The sequence below is a fragment of the Pristis pectinata genome, chromosome 6 (assembly GCF_009764475.1).
Source record: "Pristis pectinata isolate sPriPec2 chromosome 6, sPriPec2.1.pri, whole genome shotgun sequence".
NCBI lineage: Eukaryota > Metazoa > Chordata > Chondrichthyes > Rhinopristiformes > Pristidae > Pristis > Pristis pectinata.
Genome location: NC_067410.1, coordinates 64,272,241 through 64,295,361, shown reverse-complemented (window position 1 = coordinate 64,295,361; position 23,121 = coordinate 64,272,241). Strand labels below are relative to the sequence as shown.

At 39.5% G+C, this 23,121-nt stretch overlaps 1 protein-coding gene across 5 annotated transcripts in view; it reads left to right on the top strand.

The window, feature by feature from the left end:
• Positions 1-23,121, top strand: part of LOC127571606 (diacylglycerol kinase delta-like) — a 139,059-nt gene that overhangs the window by 21,065 nt on the left and 94,873 nt on the right. For all 5 annotated transcript variants that reach the window (XM_052018141.1, XM_052018140.1, XM_052018138.1 and 2 more), the window contains 2 exons: positions 7,482-7,592; positions 14,648-14,728. In XM_052018141.1, the coding sequence (XP_051874101.1) occupies positions 7,482-7,592; positions 14,648-14,728 (192 nt within the window). The remainder of the gene's footprint in view (positions 1-7,481; positions 7,593-14,647; positions 14,729-23,121) is intronic.

Genomic DNA, 23,121 nt, shown 5'->3' with positions numbered 1-23,121 from the left:
TACTCTGGAGTCTGGATGTCACCTTAGCCAGAATGATGGGAATGAACTTGTTCCTGTCTGCTGATTTTAGGAGGTTAATGCAAATTGGCTTGAGCAGGTTTAGTTCTCATTAGGCATCAGAAACCCATACTCATTTAACCTTAACTGGTAATCAGTTTCAGTCAAGTCAAAGGATGTCTTGAAGAAAAATATCAAGCTAATAATGCAAATATTGCTGATCTTCTGTCAGTTGGGTCTGAGCATATGGAAAAGAAGATGATTCATTCTTCTTCTGACTCTGCATTAAGCACCTTAGACAAACATAGGATGTCCGAACTGGGAAGAGGCCCATTTCCTAGAACCAACATCCTTTCGCAAAACTGAAACCTCTTTCTTGCTTAGTCAGTTCATTATTCTACTGGAATCAGCCAAAGGCATTATTTACTGTTTAAAGCTCTCTATCACTGACTCTTACAGTCATTTGTAGTGGGAATAAGAGAACACGAGTTGTCACGATTGCCTTGGGCTTATGATGCTCGACAGAAGAAACAGTTGCACTGTGTTTCCTGTGTTCTTCACAACAACATATATAAAGTAGTTTGTCAGGAATCCCAACTTTGCTCAATTGCTTCAGGTAACTCAGTGGTGTTTCTGCTAGTATACTGATTTTATTTAAATTTGCTTGATACCAGAGAATAATTAACAAATATGCTGAGAAAGTGGGCAAGAGGCATTTGTCTGTAATAAAAAGATTGGCTTTTGAGATTTAACAGTCTTTTACTGTTTCAAAACTTGTCTACCAAGCAGCACATACACTCAACACGTGAAGTATTAAAAGAATGGCTGATTAAGTTTAACAGTCAGGCATGTCACATTCCTTTTTTCTGCATAATTGGAACCCAGCTGACCACAGAGAAGGTGCAGTCCTGTTCATCTGCATGTCTGTATCTACTTAGCATTATTGACAGGACGTAGTGGTCAAAATTAAACATCTACCTAGTACCGGGTTGAATTGGCCTCTGACTAGACTTGACTGTCTCCTAACTGTGACCCAACAGTACATCCTTCCTTAGATATGGGGCCCAAAATTGCTCACAATACTCCAAATGTGGTCTGACCAACACTTTATAATGCCTCAGCATTACATCTTTATTTTAGTATTCTAGTCTTCTCTAAATGAATGCTAACATTGTATTTGCCTTCTTTACTACCGACTCAACCTGCAAATTAACCTTTAGGGAATCCTTCACTAGGACTCCCTATCCCTTTGCACTTCCGATTTCTGAATTCTCTCCCCATTTAGAAAATAGTCTACACCTTTGTTTCTTCTACCAAAGTGCATGACCATATACTTCCCTACACTGTATTCCATTCTCCCAACCTATCCAAGTCCTTCTGCAGACTACCTGCTTCCTTAATACTACCTGCCCGCCACCTGTCTTTGTATCATCCACAAGCTTGGCTACAAAGCCATCAATTCCATCATCTAGATCCATCTGCTAAGGGGAAAATTTTTGACTATCTACCCTATCTACCTCTCTCATAATTTTGTCTACCTTAGTCAGATCACCTCTCAGCCTTTGAAATCAAACCCAGCCTATCCAGTTTCTTCTCATAACTGAAACAGGACATTGCCTCACTGGTGTGTTTGACATTGCTTTTACGTACCCTCTCCAGTGCAATCACATCCTTCCTGTGCTGTGGTGACCAGAAACAAACAGTGATCCAACTGTAACCTGAGTATTATTTTATATAGTTGCACCATACCTCCCTGCTCTTATATTCAATGCTCTGGCTAATGAAGGCAAGTATCCACTTTGCCCCTTGACCACCTCTTCAACCTGTGCTGTTGCTTTCAGAAATCCTTGTTCCTGTACACCAGATTCCCTCTGCTGCTCAGTACTTCCTAGGGTTTACCACTCATTGTGTACATACAGTATTTTTCTCTCTCCAGAGACGTTGTGTGACCCACTGAGTATTTCCAGCATTTTCTGCTTTTATTTCAGATTTTCAGAATCTGCATTATGCTATTTTTGAAGCACTTTGACAAACTAGATTTGGCATTCACCCAGTAACATTGCTTTATTAGAATCTTATTGTCTGCATCATTGCACCATGTCCCCATTAATTTCTCTGTATAGCTGTCAGATATGTGCCTCGAAAATTATAATAGTTTGGTATTTGAGTGTTTGCAGGAGAATCTTGTCTTCAAGAGATCCATAAGGACATAAGAACATAAGAAATAAGAGCAGGAGTAGGCCATCTGCCCTGTTGAGCCACCTCCACCATTCAATAAGATCATGGTTGATATGGCTGTGGACTCAGATCCACCTACCTGCCTTTTCCCATAACTCTTAATTCCCCTACTCTGCAAAAATCTATCTAACTGTGTTTTAAATATATTTAATGAGGTAGCCTCCATTGCTTCTCTGGGCAGAGAATTCCACAGATTCACTAGTCTCTGGAAAAGGCAGTTCCTCCTCTTCTCCATCCTAAATCTACTCCCCTGAATCTTGAGGCTATGTCCCCTACTTCTAGTCTCACCTACCAGTGGAAACAACCTTCCTGCCTCTATTTTATCTATTCCTTTCATAATTTTATATGTTTCAATAAGATCCCCTCTCATTCTTCTGAATTCCAGCGAGTATAGTCCTAGGCGACTCAGCCTCTCCTCATTGGCTAACGCCCTCATCTCCAGAATCAATCTGGTGAACCTCCTCTGCACCGCCTCCAAAGCCAGTATATCCTTCCTCAAGTAAGGAGACCAGAACTGCATGCAGTACTCTAGGTGCGGCCTCACCAGTACCCTGTACAGTCGCAGCATAACCTCCCTGCTCTTAAATTCAATCCCTCTAGCAATGAAGGTGAACATTCCATTTGCCTTCTTGATAACCTGTTGCACCTGCAACCAACCTTCTGCGATTCATGCACAAGCACTCCCAAATCCCTCTGCACAACAGCATGCTGCAATCTTTAATAAACTGATTTATTTTTTCTTCCAAAGTGGATGACGTCGCATACACCAACATTGTACTCCATCTGCCAGACCCTTGCCCACTCACTTAACCTATCTATATCTCTCTGCAGACTCTCCGCATCCTCTGCACAATTTGCTTTTCCATTCAATTTAGTGTCATCAGCAAACTTAGATACACTACACTCGGCCCCCTCTTCCAAATCGTTAATGTATATCGTGAACAGTTGTGGGCCCAGCATCGACCCTGCAGCACCCCGTTCACCACTTATTGCTAACCAGAGATACACACATTTATCCATACTATCTGCCTTCTATTGGTTAACCAATCCTCTATCCATGCTAATACCTTATCCCCAACTCCATGTATCCTTACCTTATGGATGTCTTCTATACGGCACCTTATCAAATGCCTTCTGGAAATCCAAATATACAACATCCACCTGTTCCCCTCTACCCACTGTGCTCATTATTATCCTCAAAGAACTCCAGTAAGTTTGTCAAACAGGACCTCCCTTCCTGAATCCATGCTGTGTCTGCCTGATGGAACCATTTCTATCCAGATGTCGCACTATTTCTTCCTTAATGATAGCTTCAAGCATTTTCCCGACTACAGACGTTAAGCTAACTGGCCTATAGTTACCTGCTTTTTGCCTACATCCTTTTTCAAACAGTAGTGTGACATTCGCTGTCTTCCAATCCGCTCAGACTCCAGAGAATTTTGGTAAATTATCACAAACACCTCTACTGTAACTTCTGCCATTTCTTTCAGGACCCTGGGATGCATCCCATCAAGACCAGGAGACCTGTCTACCTTTAGGCCCACTAGTTTGCTCATCACTACCTCTTTAGGGACAGCAATTGTATTGAGGTCCTCACCTCCCATCACATCCATAACATTTCTCTTTGGCATGTTAGATGTGTCCTCCACTGTGAAGACTGATACAAAATAGTCGTTCAAGGCCTCGGCCATTTCCAAATTACCCAATATTAATTCCCCCATCTCATCTTACAAAGGACGTATGTTCACTTTAGCCACCCTTTTCTGCTTTATATAATTATACAAACTTTTACTATCGGTTTTTACATTTTGTGCTAGTTTACTTCCATAATCTATCTTCCCTTTCCTTATAGCTTGCTTAGTGGTTCTTTGTTCCTTTTTAAAGTTTTCCCAATCTTCCAGTTTTCCACTGCTCTTGGTGACTTTGTATGCATGAGCTTGATGCCTTCTTTTACTTCCTTAGTTATCCAAGGCTGGCTCTCCCCAACCTTACTGTCCTTGCTTTATTCTTTTACCCAGTTTGTAAAACTATTAAGGTAATTTGTAAATCACCAGAAAACCTTGGAAATTTCACTGAAATGTATAGTAATATAAATCCCAGGATACCCAAATTGTCATATCAGTGCAGGTCCTTCGTGCCTTCAGACTTGCTAACTCCTCCATTCAGGCACCGTTCTGAGATTTCCACAGATCCTCTGGTGATACTTCATTCAGTGATTGGGAGAACACTTACCATTTCCACTCCACAAAAATGGAGCAAATTCTATTCCAGCATTTTTAAACCCAATACTGTTAATTTGCAGACTGCTGCAGTGTATAAGGCCTCTTGGTAGCAGTAGAGATGTCTTTGGGACATTCTCCACAAAATGCAGCTACCAATAATGAAGCAAAAAGGATAGTGGGATGGAAAAACATAATCACAAGGTGGGAGGCTGAATCTACAGGGAATTGTATCATCTCCATTTAGATTTTCCTATGTAGTTATGGTCACCATAGAATGTCAAGACAGTAGGAAAGCTGGAGCTGAACTACAAGGAGAGACTACAGAACTGACATTGTTTAAAATGGAGGGATGCTGAAAATTGGAAGAATTTCTTGCTAAGGTTATTATTACACTGATCGATTCCCAAAAAAAGAGCATACTCTCAGTGTCTCTTAGACTACTTTGAGGAGAGGAAATGACAGGGTCATATCACGTTAACCGAAGTTACAAGGCCAATGTTAAATGTTTGTTGTGGTTTGCCCAGTCGTGATCTTGGCCAGAATATCGTAATATAACTTGCTTCTTTATGACCAGGTGCTAGTGCACAGTGTTGGGACTATTGCTATTTTTGCTAAGCATTATTAACTTAGGTTTGTGGATGTAGGGCACACTTGAAATTTTACAGATCACACAAAATTTGAGTAGATAGAAAGAGACTTCAAGAAGACATGGGCAAGCATTTTGTATGGGCAGGCACCAGGCAAATGAAATTCAATGCCAGTGCATTTCTGAAGGAAGAATGAGGAGCAATAATAGAAACTAATAGTTACAAATTTAATAATAATGCGAGGGGGAAAAAAGATATGGAGGTGCATGTTTGTGCTTAAGTCTGAAGATTTGAAAGTCAGGTTAGTAAAGCAGTTAATAAGGTACATTGGATTTTATAAGTGGAGACAAAGAATACAAAAGCCAGTCTATTATGCTGAACCTATTTAACTTTACTTTGACCTTAATGAGAGAACCGAATCGCAGTCTGGGCACCATACAGAAGAAAGGACATAAGGACTTTGGAGAATTCATAGAAATTTACCAGAAAAGTTTCAGTGTGAGAGATTAATTACATAATAGACTGGAAAAATGGAGGTCATTTTCCTGAATAGCAATGAAGGCTAGAAAGAGGTCTAATGAAAGTGTTCAAAATCAGGAAGGAAAATAAACTGTTTCTCATGGCTAATGGGCTGATAACTAGGAACCCACATTTGTGATTAGTAAAAGAACTGGCAGCAACATGAAAAAAATCTTTTTTTAATGCAACGAGTGGTTACAATTTGGAAGGCATTTGGATGACATTGTCTGTTAGAGTGATTGAGATCAATTTAATAGTAGCTTTAAAAAAGAATATTAGGTAAATACTTGATGGAGTTTTTTTTTAATGTGGTTTTGCAGTTCATAACCATTCAAAGATCCTGTAACATGTTCATAAATCATTGAGTTTTAACTGTTGGCCTGGATTGGGTTATATGTATGTCAGAAGTTCTACAGAATTGGGCAATTATCAAGCTTGTAAAATACCATCGACCTTATTGGAACTTAGTCAATATTCTACACTATGGCATGAATTTTGGTTGAAGGCCAAAGTCATAGTCTGCCCTCTGGTTCAGGACTAGAGTGTGGAAGTCCCAGATCTTTGGAAAACAGGTTCACCTTGAATCATTTGAGAATGGGCCAGAGAAGATGTGGGCACTTGTTACACAAATGGAAAATGACGAGAAGACCCCGGGGCAGCTACAACAAACAGGCTGTGGTCCATATCACAAATTCTAGTCCTAAACGATGGGTCATGTTGGCTAAGTACCTGTCCAGCTGGCCTCATCTAAAGCCATTGAATGGATCAACAAACTCAGCTTACAACACTAACCTACTGCTCAAGTAGTCATAAACGAGAAGATGAATCAAACTTGTAGTACAAAGTGTGCCATGTATACAACCCATTTCATCAGTATCAACTTAGATATTCAACACAGTTTATTGCTCTAAATCAGTTTCAGTGTAGCCGCCTTCCTGTCCTTTTCAAATATTCACCCATGGTAAAGCCAGTTCATTTCAGGGATTCATTTCTGTCCAGATGAGAATTGAAAAGCAGAAAACTTACAGAATTTTGAACAGGCCAAGTACAATTCTGGTTTCCATATTGTAAAAGCTTTCCACTGGGACTAAAGATGGAAAGAAGTTTTACAAAGATTGAGCCTGCACTAAGAGGTTATTCAGAAAGGCTGACAAGCTGGAGCTTTCTCCAGAACACACAGAGCTAAGAATGACATTCTGGAGTCCTTGAAGTTAATCAAAGGGTTTATTAGGATATATCAAGATAAATTATTTCCACTTATGGAGTGTCAAAAATTAAAAGATATAATTTTAGGAAAATCACTTATAAATCTGATAAAAAATTCGGGTGAAATATTTGTTAGAATATAACATGTTTATCATCAGCTGGAATAAAGCATTTAACATCTTTGCATATAAAGAAAAGCTGAATAATTGCATGAAAAAAGTAGAAGACTTTGTTGATAAGGATACATGAAGATTTATTAGTAGGAAATTTGTATGGAGCTTGAAAAGAAGCATTGACTAATGGGCCTTATGGTCTGTTGCTGTGTTGTTGTCAATTGACATGCAAGAAAATTATTACATTTGTAATAAAGCAGTAACTTGCACTTATGTAGCACATGGGTGTTGTAAAAATGATTGAGGTGGTTCACAAGAGAGTGAATATGATGCAACTTGAAAATGAAACATGGACGGACAGGTGACCAAAAACCTAGACAAAGAAATAGGCTTTATATTATGGTTTACTCTGTGGTGACTCCAGCTTGCATGTTATTGCTTTCTATATTGTGTTTGTGATTGGAGGTGGGTAGTAGGTCAGGTTTTCTGTATTTCATTTGCATGTCCTGTGCTTCTGTGTTTTAAAGGGTGGGACGTTGCATTGAGATGAAAGTTAACTCTATTTTCAGTTATAAATGCTGAGTTTTCAATCTCCACAGGCTATTATAAAAGAAGGACTTCTAATGAAACAGACAAGTTCATTTCAGCGCTGGAAGAGAAGATACTTCAAGCTCCGGGGACGGATACTATACTATGCAAAGAATTCAAAGGTAAAGACAAAGGCAAAATTTTCAGTTGCAGTTTTATAGCAGCAGACATGATATATCCTGGTCACATTTGCCTCAGTGCAGCTGGCATAGTTTCTTAAACAGTTTTTATTTTGCATGTGACCTTTATGCCAAAAAGTAAATTCTGGGAACTGATAAAAATGAGTCAGATGATGTTTTTTAGGACTGTTGTGAAGGAAGTGAGGCAGTTCGAAATATTGGTGAATAGCCCTGGTAGTTGAAAATATTGTCAGTGATGAGGTGAAAGGAAGGAATGTGCAAGAGCCTAGAGTCAAAGGGATGGAAGTAGAGAGAGTCCATGCCTTATACATGCAGATGAGAATTTAATATTTATGTTGTTGAGGGACCGAGAGCTAATGTTGTTCAACAAGCAATTGGATGAATAAGTAGAATCTGATATAGATGGAAAGGTTTGGTTTGGCTGAAGTTCACAGAGAGCTTAGATGAGGAATAGAATCCAAATCTATTACTTATTTGGAATTTAAAACTGATTTTGAATTTTCGATGAATTGACAAGTGAAATGAATATTCCTTTTAGTGTGTTTTAATAACCCAGTTGATTTACGGGCAGGCGGTGAGGGAGTTAGTTAACCAGGAGGAAATGTGGTAAAGTCAAAGGCATGGAGTACTAGCTGAATTTAAAACTAGGGGCAAATTATAACTTTTTTCTTAAATTTCCTGCCTTTCGGCCAGCCAAGTTGAAAGCCTACCAGGCAGGGAAACTAAGGGCAGAAGGCTGCAGTGAAGTGCCTTGAAGAACGTCCACAGCACTTGGGAAGGTTCAAGTATTAAGGCTTAATGCAAAGGAAAAGAGCAACAATTGGAAAGGTTTAAGTGAAATGCTATGGCTTGGTGAGGGTGGGGGAATAGGCAAAGGGACATGCTTTGGGAAGGAATCAAGCAAATAATTAGGGTTTGTTGGGAGTGTGTAGGGGTTTTCCTTCCTTGAAGTCTTGGGAAAATCATTCCTGCTCCTGTTTCACAAAGAGTAAACTAGAAGTCTTTTACCTTATTGAGCCATGGACACCTTTTGCAGCATGTTTCCCTGAAAATCTGGTTGGCAACAGTTAAGTTTATATTAGGATCCACATTGCACCCAGCACTTTAACCCTGTCATAAAAATGAGTATATACAAAGGTTGAGGTGAAGGCCCAAAATTAACTATCCCACTGTCATGGGACGGTTAATGTTGAGACCTACATCTTAACCTTTGCTCATCAGATCTCCTTGTTATTGTATTCCTTCTGTTCACTAGATTTGCGCTGCTTTTAAATACGTTTCACAATGTTTTTGCTTTTTCTCCCTCATCTTGCAACGAAGTCATTGACTAAGAAGAAAGAACATTACAGCACAGGAATTCCGCCCGTGATGACTGTGCCGACCATGATAGCAATTTAAACTACACATCTGCTTGCATGTGGTCTATATCCTTCCATTCCCTGCCTGTTCATTTGTCTGACTAAATGCCTCCTAAGCGTTGCTATTGTATCTTTTTGCACCACTTCCCCTGGCAGCGTGTTCCAGGCACCTGCCATTCTCTGTGTGTAAAACAAAATACTTGCCTTGTAAATCTTCCATGAGCTTTCCCCCTCTCACCTTAAAGCTGTGCCCCCTAGTATTTGACATTTCCATCCTGGGAAAAAGACTCTTGACTTCTATCCTATATATGCCTCTATACACTTCCATCAGGTCGCTCCTCAGCCTGTGACGTTCCAGAGAAAACAATCCAAGTTTGTGCACTCTCTCCTTCTAGTTGATATTCTCTAATCCAGGCAACATCCTGGTGAGCCTCTTCTGCACCCTTCCCAAAGCCTCCACATTCTTCCTGTAATGCAGCAACCAGAACTGCACACAATACTCCAAATGTGGCCTAACCAAAGTTTTATACAGCTGCAACATGACTTTCCAACTTTTATATTCATTGCCCCAACCTATGAAGTCAAGTACACCATATGCCGCCTTTACCACCCTATCTACTTGTGTTAGCACTTTCAGGAAGCTGTGGACTTGTACCCCAAGATTCCCTGCCTCTAATGCTCATAAGGGTCTTGCCGTTGACTACATACCTTCCTCTTACATTTGACCTCCCAAAGTGCATCACCTCACACTTGTCCAGATTAATTGCCCTCTGCCACTTTTCTGCCCCTATTTCCAACTGGTCTATATCCTGCTGAATCTTTTGACAGTCTTCCTCACTATCCACAACTCCACCAAATTTTCTGTCATCTGCAAACTTACTAATCAGCCCATCTAGATTTTAGTCCAAATCATTTATATACATCACAGACAACAGAAGTTCCAGCACTGATCGTTGTGGAACACCACTGGTCACAGATGCCCACTCAGAATAACAACCCTCCGCCACTACCCTCTGTCTTCTATGGCCAAGCCAATTTTGAATCCAATCTACCAAGTCTCATGTGCCTTAATCTTCTAGATCAGTCTAACACGAGAATTTGTCAAAAGTTTTACTAAAGTCCACATAGACAACATCCACTGCCCTGCCCTCATCAATCACCTTAGTCACCTACTCAAAACAGTCAAGTTTGTAAGACATGACCTCCCCTGCACAAAGCCATGCTGACCATCCCCAATAAGTCTCTGCTTTTTCAGATATAAGTATATCTTATCCCTATCTTCGCCAATAATTTCCCTTTCCCTAAGTTAAGGCTCACCAGTCTATAAATCCTGGTTGTCCCTATTGCCCTTCTTAAGCAAAGGAACAACACTGGCTACTCTTCACTCTTCTGGGACCTCACACATGGCTAAAGAGGATACAAAGATCTCTGTCAAGGCCCCAGCAATCTATCTGTTGCCTCTCTCAATAACCTGGATGGATCCCATCTGGCCCTGAGGATTTATCCACCTATATGTTCTTCAAGAGACCCAGCAGCACCTCCTCCTTGATATAACATGGACTAGGATATCAGGATATCTTTCCTGATCTCACTATCCTTCATGTCATTCTCCTTGGTGAATACTGATGCAAAGTACTCGTTTAGCACCTCGCCATCTTCCTCTGGCTCCAAGCATAAATTCCCTCTTTTGTCCTTCCGTGGTCCTACACTCTCCCTAGTTACCGTCTTGTTTTTAATGTTTCTATAAAATGCTGTGGGATCCTCTCTAATCCTACTCAGCAAGGGCATTTCATGGCCCCTTTTAGGACTCCTGATTCCTGTTTAAGTTCTTTCCTGCTTCTTCTGTATTTCTCAAGGGCCCTGTATAATTTCAGCTTTTTAAACCTTACATATGCTTTCGTTTTTCTTTTTGACTAAATTTGCAACATCTCTTGTCATCCAATGTTCCTGAACTTTGCCATCCTTGTATTTCTCCCTCACAGAAACATGCTGGTCCTGTATTCTGACCAGCTGGCCTTTAAACTTCTCCCACATGTCAAATGTGGACTTGCCCAATAACAGTTGCTCCCAATCAACTCTCCGCAGCTCCTACCTAATACTGTCGTAAGTAGCCTTACCCAATTTAGCACTTTCCCCCGAGGTTCAGTCTTATCCTTATCTATAACTATCTGAAAACTTACAGAGTTATGATAACTGTTCCACTATTTCTGGAATAAAAACAGAAACTGATTAAATGCTCAGCAAGTCGGTGACATTTGTGAAAAGAGAAACAGAGTAAATATTTCAGATCAGTGAAAGTTGATGAATATTTCCAAAGTTTTTTTTCCATTTTTTTCTACTTATTAGGTATTTTGCTTTTGGATTTTTGGCGGAGTCAGCTGGATGCTACCACCTAGTTGCTTCGCCAAATGGTCATTTTCACATATAGCCAGGTTGTGACAATGGACAGGCTGTTCAACAGTGGTGAGACATGAAATAATATGCAAGTCCTTATCATGTCCTCACCCAACATATACACATGGCCCTTTCCAGGAATTATCATTAGGTAGTGATCAGGACTGTAGGATGCTGAGACTAATTGTAGTGAGTTTCAACTTCCAGGAGTTTTGTTAAAGCCAAAAGATATAAAGTAAATGATAAAGATGTGATCTCCTTTTAACAACAGTGGCCACAATTCCTAAAAGTCTGCTTCATCCTCCTTGTTCATTTGTCTTACTTTAATTGTCCTCTACTTCGCATGTTTGGTTGGTGTTAAACTGCTGTTCAATTCTCAATTTCCAAAGCCAATGTGCAGAGTAATCTAATTTTGTAAAAGCATGTTGCAAATAGAGTTCTCTGTTGAATGGTAGGAGCTGCTAATAAAACAGGGGTTACTGCTCTAAACCAAATAAATTCACTCCATTGGCATTGTGCTTTTGTCACTCCTAATCCTAATATGGTGTAGTGTGTAGTGCTTTTAAAAACTCTCCAATATAAAACAATTTGTAGTGCATTCAATTGCATTCTTATTATGACTAAGTGACAGATTTGTTCTGAGCCACTGATTCTGAATTGGTCATTCTTGGACTGGAAAGACTGTCTACATTGCTGCTATAATTTGCAGTCATGAGAAATGTTTAAGAATGACATATACTGGAAAATTCCTTTCTGACTGTTTAGTGCCATCTACAAATTCACACGGTATAAATTTAGCTTTCCAGCTCCCAGGGCCAAAGGCCTCAATCATTTGGCAGCTATCTAAAGACAAACAAAAATGTAGTTTGCTCAAGCAGGAAGTGGTTGGGACAGAGAATACTCCAGCTCAGATTCCACTATTCTCATTCCTGATCCAGTGGGTTTCAGGGTAATATTTGATGCTAGGGTCCACCTTCTCTTATTATATAAATATTATTATTTATTGTTATATCCATTGGAACAGGATTCACCTTTCCCTCAGGGAGTCCATCAACAGGGTGGTGTCCCTATTAGCAACCCCCCCCCCCCCCCCCCCCAGCTTGGAGCATTCACTGGAGATGCAACCCCTTCCCGTTTCACTCGTTGATCTTTATAATATGGGCTAGATTGAGGTTCTACCCTTTCATTAATCTCACTGTAATATATTTATGGATCATGGTACTTCATTGATTCCTTAGTAATGTGACAAAGAATTAGTTTCCTTCTCTCATCCCTCTAAGCATATAACTGTGCAACTCCACCACTCTATACCCCCCACCACCCCCGGCCCCATAGTAAAGGAGGAAATATTAAGGAGTTTATCTCCAAAGAGATAAATAACGTAGGTAAATAACTAGGGGCAGATTAAATATGTCCCAGGCTGTTAAAAGAAGTGAGAAAATTATAGAGGCTTTGAGTACAATTTTTCACTCCACCCTGGCTACAGGAGTAGTGCCTGAGGATTGGAAGACTGCCAGTGTTGTACCATTTTTTTAAAAAGGGAGGAAGGGATAAATGAATTAAAGGGGAGGTAAACATGACTCATAGACAAATTATTGGAATCCACTTGAAGAGATGATATAAACTTTCACTTGGAAAGGACAGCAGAGATTTGTTAAGGGAAAGTTGGATCTGACAATGTATTTGAAGTCTTTGAGAAGCTAACAAGAAGGTTAATGAAAGTAGTACATTTGATGTAGTCTGCGTGGATTTTTGCAAGGCTGTTTGACAAGATCCCATCCAAGTAAAACCCCACTGGATCCAAATTAGCTCAGTGGCAGAATGTAGAGGGTAATGATCGATGGATTTTTTTTTGACTGAAAGGCCTCAGTACTCAGCTACTTGTATTTTGTCATGTGTGTTAATGAGTGAGACCTAAATGTAGGAAGCATGATAAAAAAACTTAGCAGAAGATACAAGAAAAATGGCCATGTGGTTGATTGTGAGCAGAATGTTTTACAATGCTGAGAGGACAAGCTGGTGTGGTCAGTTGGGCAGATGGTATTTAATAAGAGAACTGAGAGGTAATGCATTTGCGGAGGTGCAGCAAAGCAAGGGCATATAAATAGGATAATAAATGGTGTGGAGGTACAGAGGAACCTTGCAGTATATGTGTACAGAGTATTTCAGATTGCTGGACAGGTCAAAAAGTGGTTAAGGGGGATACAGGATTATTTCCTTTATTAGCCAAGGCATAAAATATAAGAACGGGGAGGATATCTTAGAACTGTATCGAGTACTGGTTAGGCTGTTCTGTCATGTACCTGCTGCTCCATCTATTGAAGAGTCAGTCGTCTCTACATTGGCCTCATCAGTTACTTCAGAACCCACAGAATCCAAGTGGAGGCAAGTCATCCTCAATCCTGTGCCACTGCAGTTTTCTTGCTTTTTTTAATAGCTTGGGATGTATTTCATCTGGGCCAGATGATTATCTTATTTATAAAGCTGATAATCCCTTTAATTATTCCTCTTTTATAATTGGGGTGAGGGGGTGGTACAACTATATGCTTATTTTAGAGATGTTAGGTGAAGGCTTGAGTTCTGCAAACAGTTCTGATCACCACATTACAGGAAAGATGTGATTGTACTGGAGACGGTGCAGAGGAGATCAGTGAGAATGCTGCCAAAACTGAAAATTTATAGCTATGAGGAAATATTAGATGTTCGAGTTGTTTTCTTTGGAACAGAGGTGGCTGAGGGAATGCTTAATTGAAAATTATGACAATTAAGAAGATCTAGTTCCTTTAACCAAAGAGTCAAAAACCAGGTGCCACAGGTTTAAAATAATAGGGGATTAGAGGGGAGATGGTGAATGTTTTAACGCCTTAAGGTTGGCATGGGTCTGAAACTCACAGCCTGAAAGAGCAGTAGAGGCAGAAACCCTCAATACTTTTAAGCAGTGCTTAGATGTGAAGATCTGTGACCCACGGGGATACAGAGTTAGTGCTGGGAGGTGAGATTCTGCTGGATTGTTCTTTTTCAACAGACATGGACATGACATATCTCCTGTGTTATAATGTTTCCATGATTCTGTGATTGATCTCTGCAGTATAAGTTTTAGATTGAATCCTCCCATTGATCTCTCTAAGGGGAGTGTGGGGTCATCCCACTCCATTGATCTCATTGCTGTGGGGTATTGGGCCAACTTCACAGCTCAACTAGCTTTGATGTATTTCTGTCTACTTGCTTGGTCTGTAACATACAGTGCTGTGCTTTCAATAACCTTCTTGTATTTTTTTCTTCTAGTCCATCATATTCGATGAGGTCGATTTAACAGATGCCAGTGTTGCAGAATCCAGCACGAAAAATGTTAACAACAGTTTTACAGTGAGTAGCCCTGAAATGAATGATACTTATCAAGAATTTGGCTCCATACAATGATGTAACTGAGTAGATTTTATGTTAATTATAAGCACATGGAGGACAACTGCTTATTGAACAGGTAGTTACTGTAACTCCCATTTATATTGTGTTTTTAGTGAAACAAAAATATCTCAATGTAATTTTCATGGCACATTAGGTAATTATACCATTAATGGTTTTAATTTGTTTTAACTGTAATGATTCTGCTTGATTTTGCATTAACTAGTGATGTTCCATGCTGCATCCTATAATCCCAGGATGTCTCATAAAACATTACAGCCAAAGAAGAATTTCTCAAGTGCATCCACTATTGTAATTTCAGGGGAAGTAGATTTAATTTGTGCATGAAAGATCCTACAAATGAGGGGAAAAAAAAAGAAGAATCAGATGATTTGTTTTAATGAAATTGGCTAAGGCATAAATATTGGCAAGAACTGCTGTTAATTAGGCCTGAACTATCTTCAACTAAAGATTTATCTTAACCCTGATATTTCTTGCTTCTTTTTAATCATCCTGATCTATAAATTCCATTGTACAAGGGAGTATTGAGTGCAAGTTCATAAATATGAACATTTGTGCATAATGTTTTATCTTAATACTTTGAGAGGCTGGGGAGATCAGGTGTTGTGAATTTGGTTATTAAACTAAAAAGGTTGCAGAGGTTGGATGTTGTGTAAGGATATAGGGGAGAGCACTTAGAGGAGTTGGGTGAAATGAGAAAACATATAGGGTTAAAAGTTTACTCATGTAATTTGAAGTAAGCTAGGATGTTGGAGAAAAGATGCTACAGAGGTTATATGCAGGGGTAAAGAGGTTACTGTTAGATATAGAGACTAATATGTAGGCAAAAAGAGGTGATGGGAGTCAGATGTAGGGAGCTGAATTGTGCAAGTAGAATGATTATAGAGAAATGGAAGAGCAAGGTCTCAGAAGAATTCTGGCTTTTTAAATTTGATATATAGGGATACTGAGACTGAGAGGTTTTTGCTTTTTTGGCATTAAAACATTAAGAGCAATCTTCTTAATGGTATTTCAAAAAAACAAAATTTCCAAATCCAAGAACCAGGCTTGCAGGCTCCCTGACATAATGCAAATCTTCTTTAAGGAACATTGGGCATTAGTGGTAGAATTTCCCAAGTCTGTGACGTCTTTCCTAACAGTTCTAACCTTGGGAAATAATCCTTGTAGAGTGACATCATAATGCAACCAGCACTTTTGTCCTGGTGAGTGGTGGCAAGGGATGAGTGCATGCTACAGTGATGAAAGGGTGGATGGCTGTGTTCTCCCAGAGGAGCAGGAGATCCTCCACAGGCACCTGAAGAACAACGAAGCCAGGGATTAGAGTCCTTGTACAAAGGACTTTGCGGTAGAAAGTCACCAGAAAAAAGTCTGTAAGGGAATAAGGGCCCTCTATGAATGCTAGCACTTAGGGGACCCACCACTGCAGACGAATGCACAAGTGACATTTATCAAAAATGGAAGGTTCCCTACTTTACCGGTAGAGCCATTCTTCACTTTTCAGCAAGTAGTAATTTGCTCAGGAGAGACTGCCTGCAAGGATTCTGAGGCAAAGTTTCCAAGAGCAAGGATTCTGAGGCAAAGTTTCCAAGAGCAAAGATGACGATGACTTTGACTTTGAGAGCAGTGCGGGCACTGTTTGTTTGCTATTTGAGGTTTATCGAGCAAACTAACACAAGCGTCAATACTCTCAAAGTCAAATTCAAGGTCAATGTCATTCTCAAAAACATTTCCTCAGGACCTTGTAGATTGTGATAATAGATGAAACATATGGGGCTTAATCCCTCACACTATGTTGCAGGAGTTGAGAAGAGCTTTGTAATCAAAGTGGGGTACCTTCAATTTTTGACAAATACAACTTTTGCATTCATACTGGAAGGAGCATGGCATTCATAGAGGACACGCATGCCTTACAGACACTTCCTTGGTAATCTTCTGTTATATTTGTCACCATTTCTGTCAAATGTCATTTTTCTTTACTCATTTCTCATCTGATGAACATGGAATCACTTCACTTTTTGAAGGATTTCTTTTTATGTCTCTGACCATTTAATTTTGAGGGGAAACCTACTGAAACCACCTGGGCATGTGATGACTGGCATTCTGTTTGGGTCAGTTTACTTGTGGTTTATCTGGCAGAGAGCTGTGCACCACTCTGCCTTTATCTGCTGGTGAGATGTGTTTGATTCTTGAAACCTCTGAGCCTTCACTGTTATTTAAAGGTGTTTCTTTGGAAACTGAACAGTATCACTTGAGGTTCAGGCAAAGATGCTTGAAAATCTCGCCCAAAATGAATTTTGTGTATTGCACAAGGACTGGCATCATTTGGGCAAGTTGGGCACCAGAAAGACAACTGTAGGGTGCATGAAATTTCTTGCAGCAAAATATCCATACCTTATATATGACAGATGTTAATTCACTCAGAACAAGCACAAAGTTCATTAATGCTGTGTTAAAGCAGTTCTTTTCTGCACAACACTTTTTTGAACATTGCACGGATGATTTTTTTTATTCCTGAGTACCTGTAAAATTCAATCACGAAGCCCAAACATATGTGAAAGGTAGAATTAGATTTGTTGCATTTGGAGCCTAATAATGGTGATGATCAGGAAGTTCTGGCAAGAGGTAGTATGCTTTCATAAATAAATTGAGGTAAAAGGCAAGTAGACACTGTTGATAAAGATAAAGTTAAGCAGTCTTGGTGAGAGAGTAAGGAAATAGAAGCAGGAGTAGGTAGTCTGGCCCTTCATGCCTGCAGCAGCATTCAATAAGGTAATGGCTGATCTTTTACATCATCCCATCATTTTGCATTAACATCATCCCTCTTGATTCCCTTAACATCCTAAAAGCTATCAGTCTCTGTCTTGAATAAACTCAGTGACTGAGTTTCCCCAGCCCCCTTAGGTAAATAATTTCTTCTCACCTCAGCCCTGAAAGACCAGCCCCTTATTTTGAGATTGTAACCCTGGTTCCAGATACCCCACCAGAAAAAATATCATCCTGCGTAGTTCCTTATTTTCTCTCTCCTGCCTTTCTTAATTACTGGGTTTACGTCTGCCATGTTCCAATCTCAAATCTGGAATTTTTAAGATAAGATCTTTATTAGTCACATGTACATCGAAACACACAGTGAAGTGTATCTTTTGCGTAGTGTACTGGGGGGCAGCCCGTAAGTGTCGCCACGCTTCCGGCACCAACAGAGCATGCCTACAACTTCCTAACCTGTAAGTCTTTGGAAGATGACAACCAGTATATTCATAATTTCTGTAGCTGTATCTTTCAAAATCGTGGTGATTTACTATCATTCAATCTTGTTAATTTCTCCAATACAATTTTGTTACTAATGCTAATTACTTTCAGCTCATTCACTCTAGATCTATTGTTCTCCACTATTTCAAGGAGGTTTTGTGTCTCCCATGAAGACATAGAATACTCATGAAATTTCTCTTCCCTTTCCTTATTCCAATACAATTACTCCTATGTCATTCTTTAAGGGACCACATTAATTTTTGACAATGTATCCTTTTGCATACAAATGGAAGCCTTTACAGTTTTTCTTTGTTTCTCACTAGATTATTGTAATATTCTACTTTTTTCTTTATCAATTTATTGGTCTTCCTTACCTGGACTCTGATTTTTTTTTCCAGTCCTCAAGCTTGCTGCTCTTCTTGAAAACATTATAAGCCTTTTCTTTTCATCTAATACTATCTTTAACTTCCCTTGATTGGCACAGCTGTGCCACTTTACCCGATGGGTTTTATACATGAAACAGATATATACTTATTGTAAGCTCTGTATTAGTTCTTTACATATTAGCCAGTCTCTATCATATCTTTTAATGTAGATTCCCAATCTACCATAGTGACTTGTGCCTCACGCCTTTTTAGTTTCCCTTGTCTTGACTTAAAACTCTGTTTTCAGACTGAACTTACTAAGTCTCAATCTTTATATAAAATTCTATCATTACCTACAGTAGAATTTTCGTTTACAACTCAGCTCAGGTTCCAGTGGTTTTAACATTGTCAGCTGTTCAGACAGCCAGGGAAAGTAATGCAATTTGAGGCAAAAATACTGATGTTCAGCAGGAGACAAATAATTTCAGTCTTCCTAGTGTCTAAAAGAAATACCTGATGGGCTTTTAGGACACAATGTAATGAAGACTGATTTCCTCTTCCTGTTGTTGCTCACTGTGTGTGTGATCAGACTGTCTCACAGTACAGCGACAACAAAAAGAGCAAGTTATTTTTCAGCATTCCTTATTCCCGGATCTAGCTAGAATTTCATTGTAAATTTTCCCTTCCAATTCTGTTTTCAACAGAATAGAAAGAAACGTAGTAAACAGGATTCTAAATGAAGAGTCATTGGTTCCTCTCTCCACTAATGCTACCTTACCTGATGTGTGTTTCTAACGCATGTTGTTTCTAATTTAGATTTCCAGACCTGCAGTTTTTTGTGTCAGTGTTCACATGGAAACTTATTTAGGGTTCCATGACAAATATTGTGGAATTATTTGTTACTCATTAATACTAGAAACCCTGGGTTTGTACTGCTACTCACATTCAGATCTGTATAAGAGATTATCCACAAACAAGAGTCCTTTATTACAATATTCTGTAATTTCCGTCATGCAACCTGTGTATGCGAAAATAAGTCAGACAAGGAATACAAAGTTGAATGATTTGGTATTCAATCAAAGCACTATGAAAACAAATCCTATTTTACTAAATATATTGGATTAAATTGATCCTTAATCCGAACAACTCAGATATGTTCCAATTTTTGCCTGGATCAGTGACAGTGCAGACTTGAATACTGGCATCATTGTCCAAATAATCAAGCGCTGAAGCAGGGACCCGATTGTAACCCAATTGATTCCGCACTATTGGTTTGAAAGCTTGATTTTGCTTATCCTTTGAACTTCAGAACAAATTCTGCTAGTTTACCCTCCTACACAAATAACTTTTTGCTGACCAATTAGAATAAGTTTTGGCTTGAAGAGCATCCGCTAATGCCAGTAAAGCTATCTTGTGTATAGCTCAGATGAAACAAAGTTATACATGCCTTGAGTTATTGCCTCAGGCAGCCCCACTTCCACTCATGCAGAGGAGTTCCATTAATTTACATCACAAGGGGAGCACAGGTTGTCTCTGTTGAGGAGTTTAGCATATTTGCATTCTGAGCTGCTACTGTCACTAGTCCAGTAAGAACAGAAGGCCAGCTGAATGCTTTTCTGAACAATGAGATATTGCATGATCTGAATTCCAATATGAGTCTCATTTGTTGTTCCCATCTGACAGAAAGGTTCAAAGCTAGGAAGAGGGACACTGTGCAGTGTTTCTTGACCCTTTTGGAAGGCAGCTACTTAAAAAGTAGCTTCACAGCTGTCATTGAGGATAATGCTCTGAATTAGTGTGCCTTTGCTCCAAGATGATAGAAATGTTCGTGCCCTGTAGAGAAAGAAGGATTTGAATTCATATAGTGCATTTCACATCCATTTCAGGATATCCCAAAATGTTTTGCAGTACTTTTGAAGTATAGTCACTGTTAAAATGCAAGAAAGTATTCATGCATTCTTTTTTGCAATTTTTTTTGTGTGTGACAGTCAGAAAAAAGAGGAAAATAATCAGATATTAATTACAGTTATAATCTTCATAAGGATGCTGAGATGACCACACTAGTCCATTTAAAGTGTAATTTTTCTTTGAATATGGTTTAATTTCCAAGTTTAAAGCTTGTCCTCTTTCTGTGCTTTATTTGTTCTTACAACCTGAAACTTTATGAAACTTGGCGCATTTTTATTTTTTTTCTTGACAATGTTTTCTAGCCTGTCTTGTCTCTTCTTTAAGTGACAGACAAATCATTTGTATGTGAAATTTTCACCATGTTCAAAAGCAACAACTTTCACCTAATTCCTCTTCACCATATGATTAAAGTCATTGAGGTATGGGTGTTGCAGTGGTTGAATATTTCAAGAAAGCAACCCACACCACCTTTCATGACATCTAGAAAGGTAATAATTGTGAAACCTTGCTTGCTTTAAGATGGCTTCTTTATATTCTCAAATGCTTAAGTTCTACATCTATATATACTGTATGTATTTCTTCCATACTCTCCATTGCTCTCTAACCAATGTTTTGGAGATTATTACTGTTGCCTTTTCTAGGAATCAGCTCAAGCTACACCAAGAGATATAAAGAGAATGATTTAGAATTATGGATGGTGAAAGCTAGTCTGATATTCTGTGAAAAGAGTTGTTTATATCTTACACTTTGCATTTTTAATAAAACATTTCACTCCCTATTTGCACTTGAATTGCTTTTCTTTCATACTTTTCTTGGGGAGACAGACTGACAGTACTGGCATGCTTTTTGAGAAGTGGATAATTAGGAGAATGCTAAGTGATTGAATCCTTGTCCATTATTTGTGCTGCCGCTGTTCTTGCCATGGTGATGATGCTTTGTACTGCCACGGAATACATATATTCCTGCCAGTGTGCAGCTGAATTGCCTTGACAGATGGGATTTATTTAGCCATGTTCCGGTCACCAGGAAAAGAAACAAGACCAATTCTGGCTTGAGGAAATCAGCCAAGTAGAAAAATAGCCAGACTGATTGGGAAAACTGCTGTACTTTGATTCATGCTCTCTCTAGCCTGTATCTTACATATTTCTGACATATCAAGTATACCTATATAGATCTTCTAGACCATTTTGCTTCATTTCCAGACCTTTATCTCTCCTCATTATTCCTCTCTTATCCACCTTCAGCATACCCACTAATATCTCTAGTCAATTTTTCCTTAACCTGCTGATACCCTAGTTCCTATTTCCTCTCAGACTCAATCAGTGATTTCTTTCTTTGCCCATTTCCTCACATGCGTTTGCAAAATGTCTTCTATTAAAAAAGGCTTTTCTTTTCCATGATCTCACCCTGGAGGAACTCATCGATAGTCTGACTGATTTAAGTCTCGCTGGTAAGCAGTTCACTTCTAAGAGTGAGACACCCCTTACCAGTCTGAACTATCTATTGTGCCCATGAGAGGCATTGCAATAGGCACTCTTGCGTACCCATCCTTCAACTGCCCTGCCACTACCTGTACATTCAAGCACTGCCCTTTCGAGTTCTTTGGTTGTTTCTTCATTTCTTTTTAAAACGGAGTGACCACTCAGATTTGGCGACACAAAATGGATGGAAATTGCATCTCATCCTTACCTTAGTGGGAGACATCCAACAGTGGCCGTTAGATTTTTAGAATCCTAGAGTCAATATACAGCATGGAAACAGGCCCTTCAGCCCATTGAGTCCGCCCCACCATCAAGCATCCATTTTTACACCAATCTTACCCTAACTCATTTTATACTTTCCACATTCCCGACTCCTCCCCTCTCAGATTCTACCAATTGTCTATACACTAGGGGCACTTTATAGTGGTCAATTAACCTACCAAATTTGCATGTTTTTGGGATGTGGGAGGAAACCCATGCGATCACAGGGACAACGTTCAAACTCCACACAGACAGAACTGGAGGTCAAGATTGAACTTGGTGCTGTGAGGCAGCAGCCCTACCAGATGCACCGCTGTGCGGCCTGCTTATTTGTGCATTTTATAGGATATTTGCAGAATGCCTTCTATCTATCTTTGGGAGGTCAAATGTAAGGGGAAAGTACACAGTTAATGGCAGGACTCTTAACAGCATTGATGTACAGATGGATTTTGGGGTTCAAGTCCATACCTCCCTTAAAGTGGCAACGCAAGTAGATAGAATGGTAAAGAAGGCATATGGCATGCTTGCCTTCATCGCTAGGAAGCAGTTGTATGTAACTTTGGTTAGGCTGCTCTTGGAGTATTGCGTGCAGTTCTGGTCGCCTCATTACAGGAAGGATAAGGAGACTTTGGAGAGGCTACAGAAGAGGTTTACCAGGATGCTGCCTGCATTAGAGGATATTAGCTATTAAGGAGAAATTGGACAAATTTGGTTTTATTTTTATCTGGAGAATCGGAGGCTGAGGAGAAATCTGATAGAAGTTTAAAAAATCATGAGAGGCATAGATAGGATAGACAGCCAGAATCTTTTTCCCGGGGTAGAAATGTCAAATACTGGAGGGCATAGCTTTAAGATGAGAGACGGAAAGTTTAAAGGGGATGTGTGGAGCAAGTCTTTTAGATAGAGAGTGGCAGGTGCCTAGAACGTGCTTCCAGGGGTGGTAGTGAAAGCCGATGTGTTAGTAGCATTCAAGAGGCTTTTAGATAGACACATGTATATGTAAGGAATGGAGGGATATGGATTATGTGCAGGCAAAAGGAATCAGTTTAATTTGGCACCATAGTTGGCATGGATA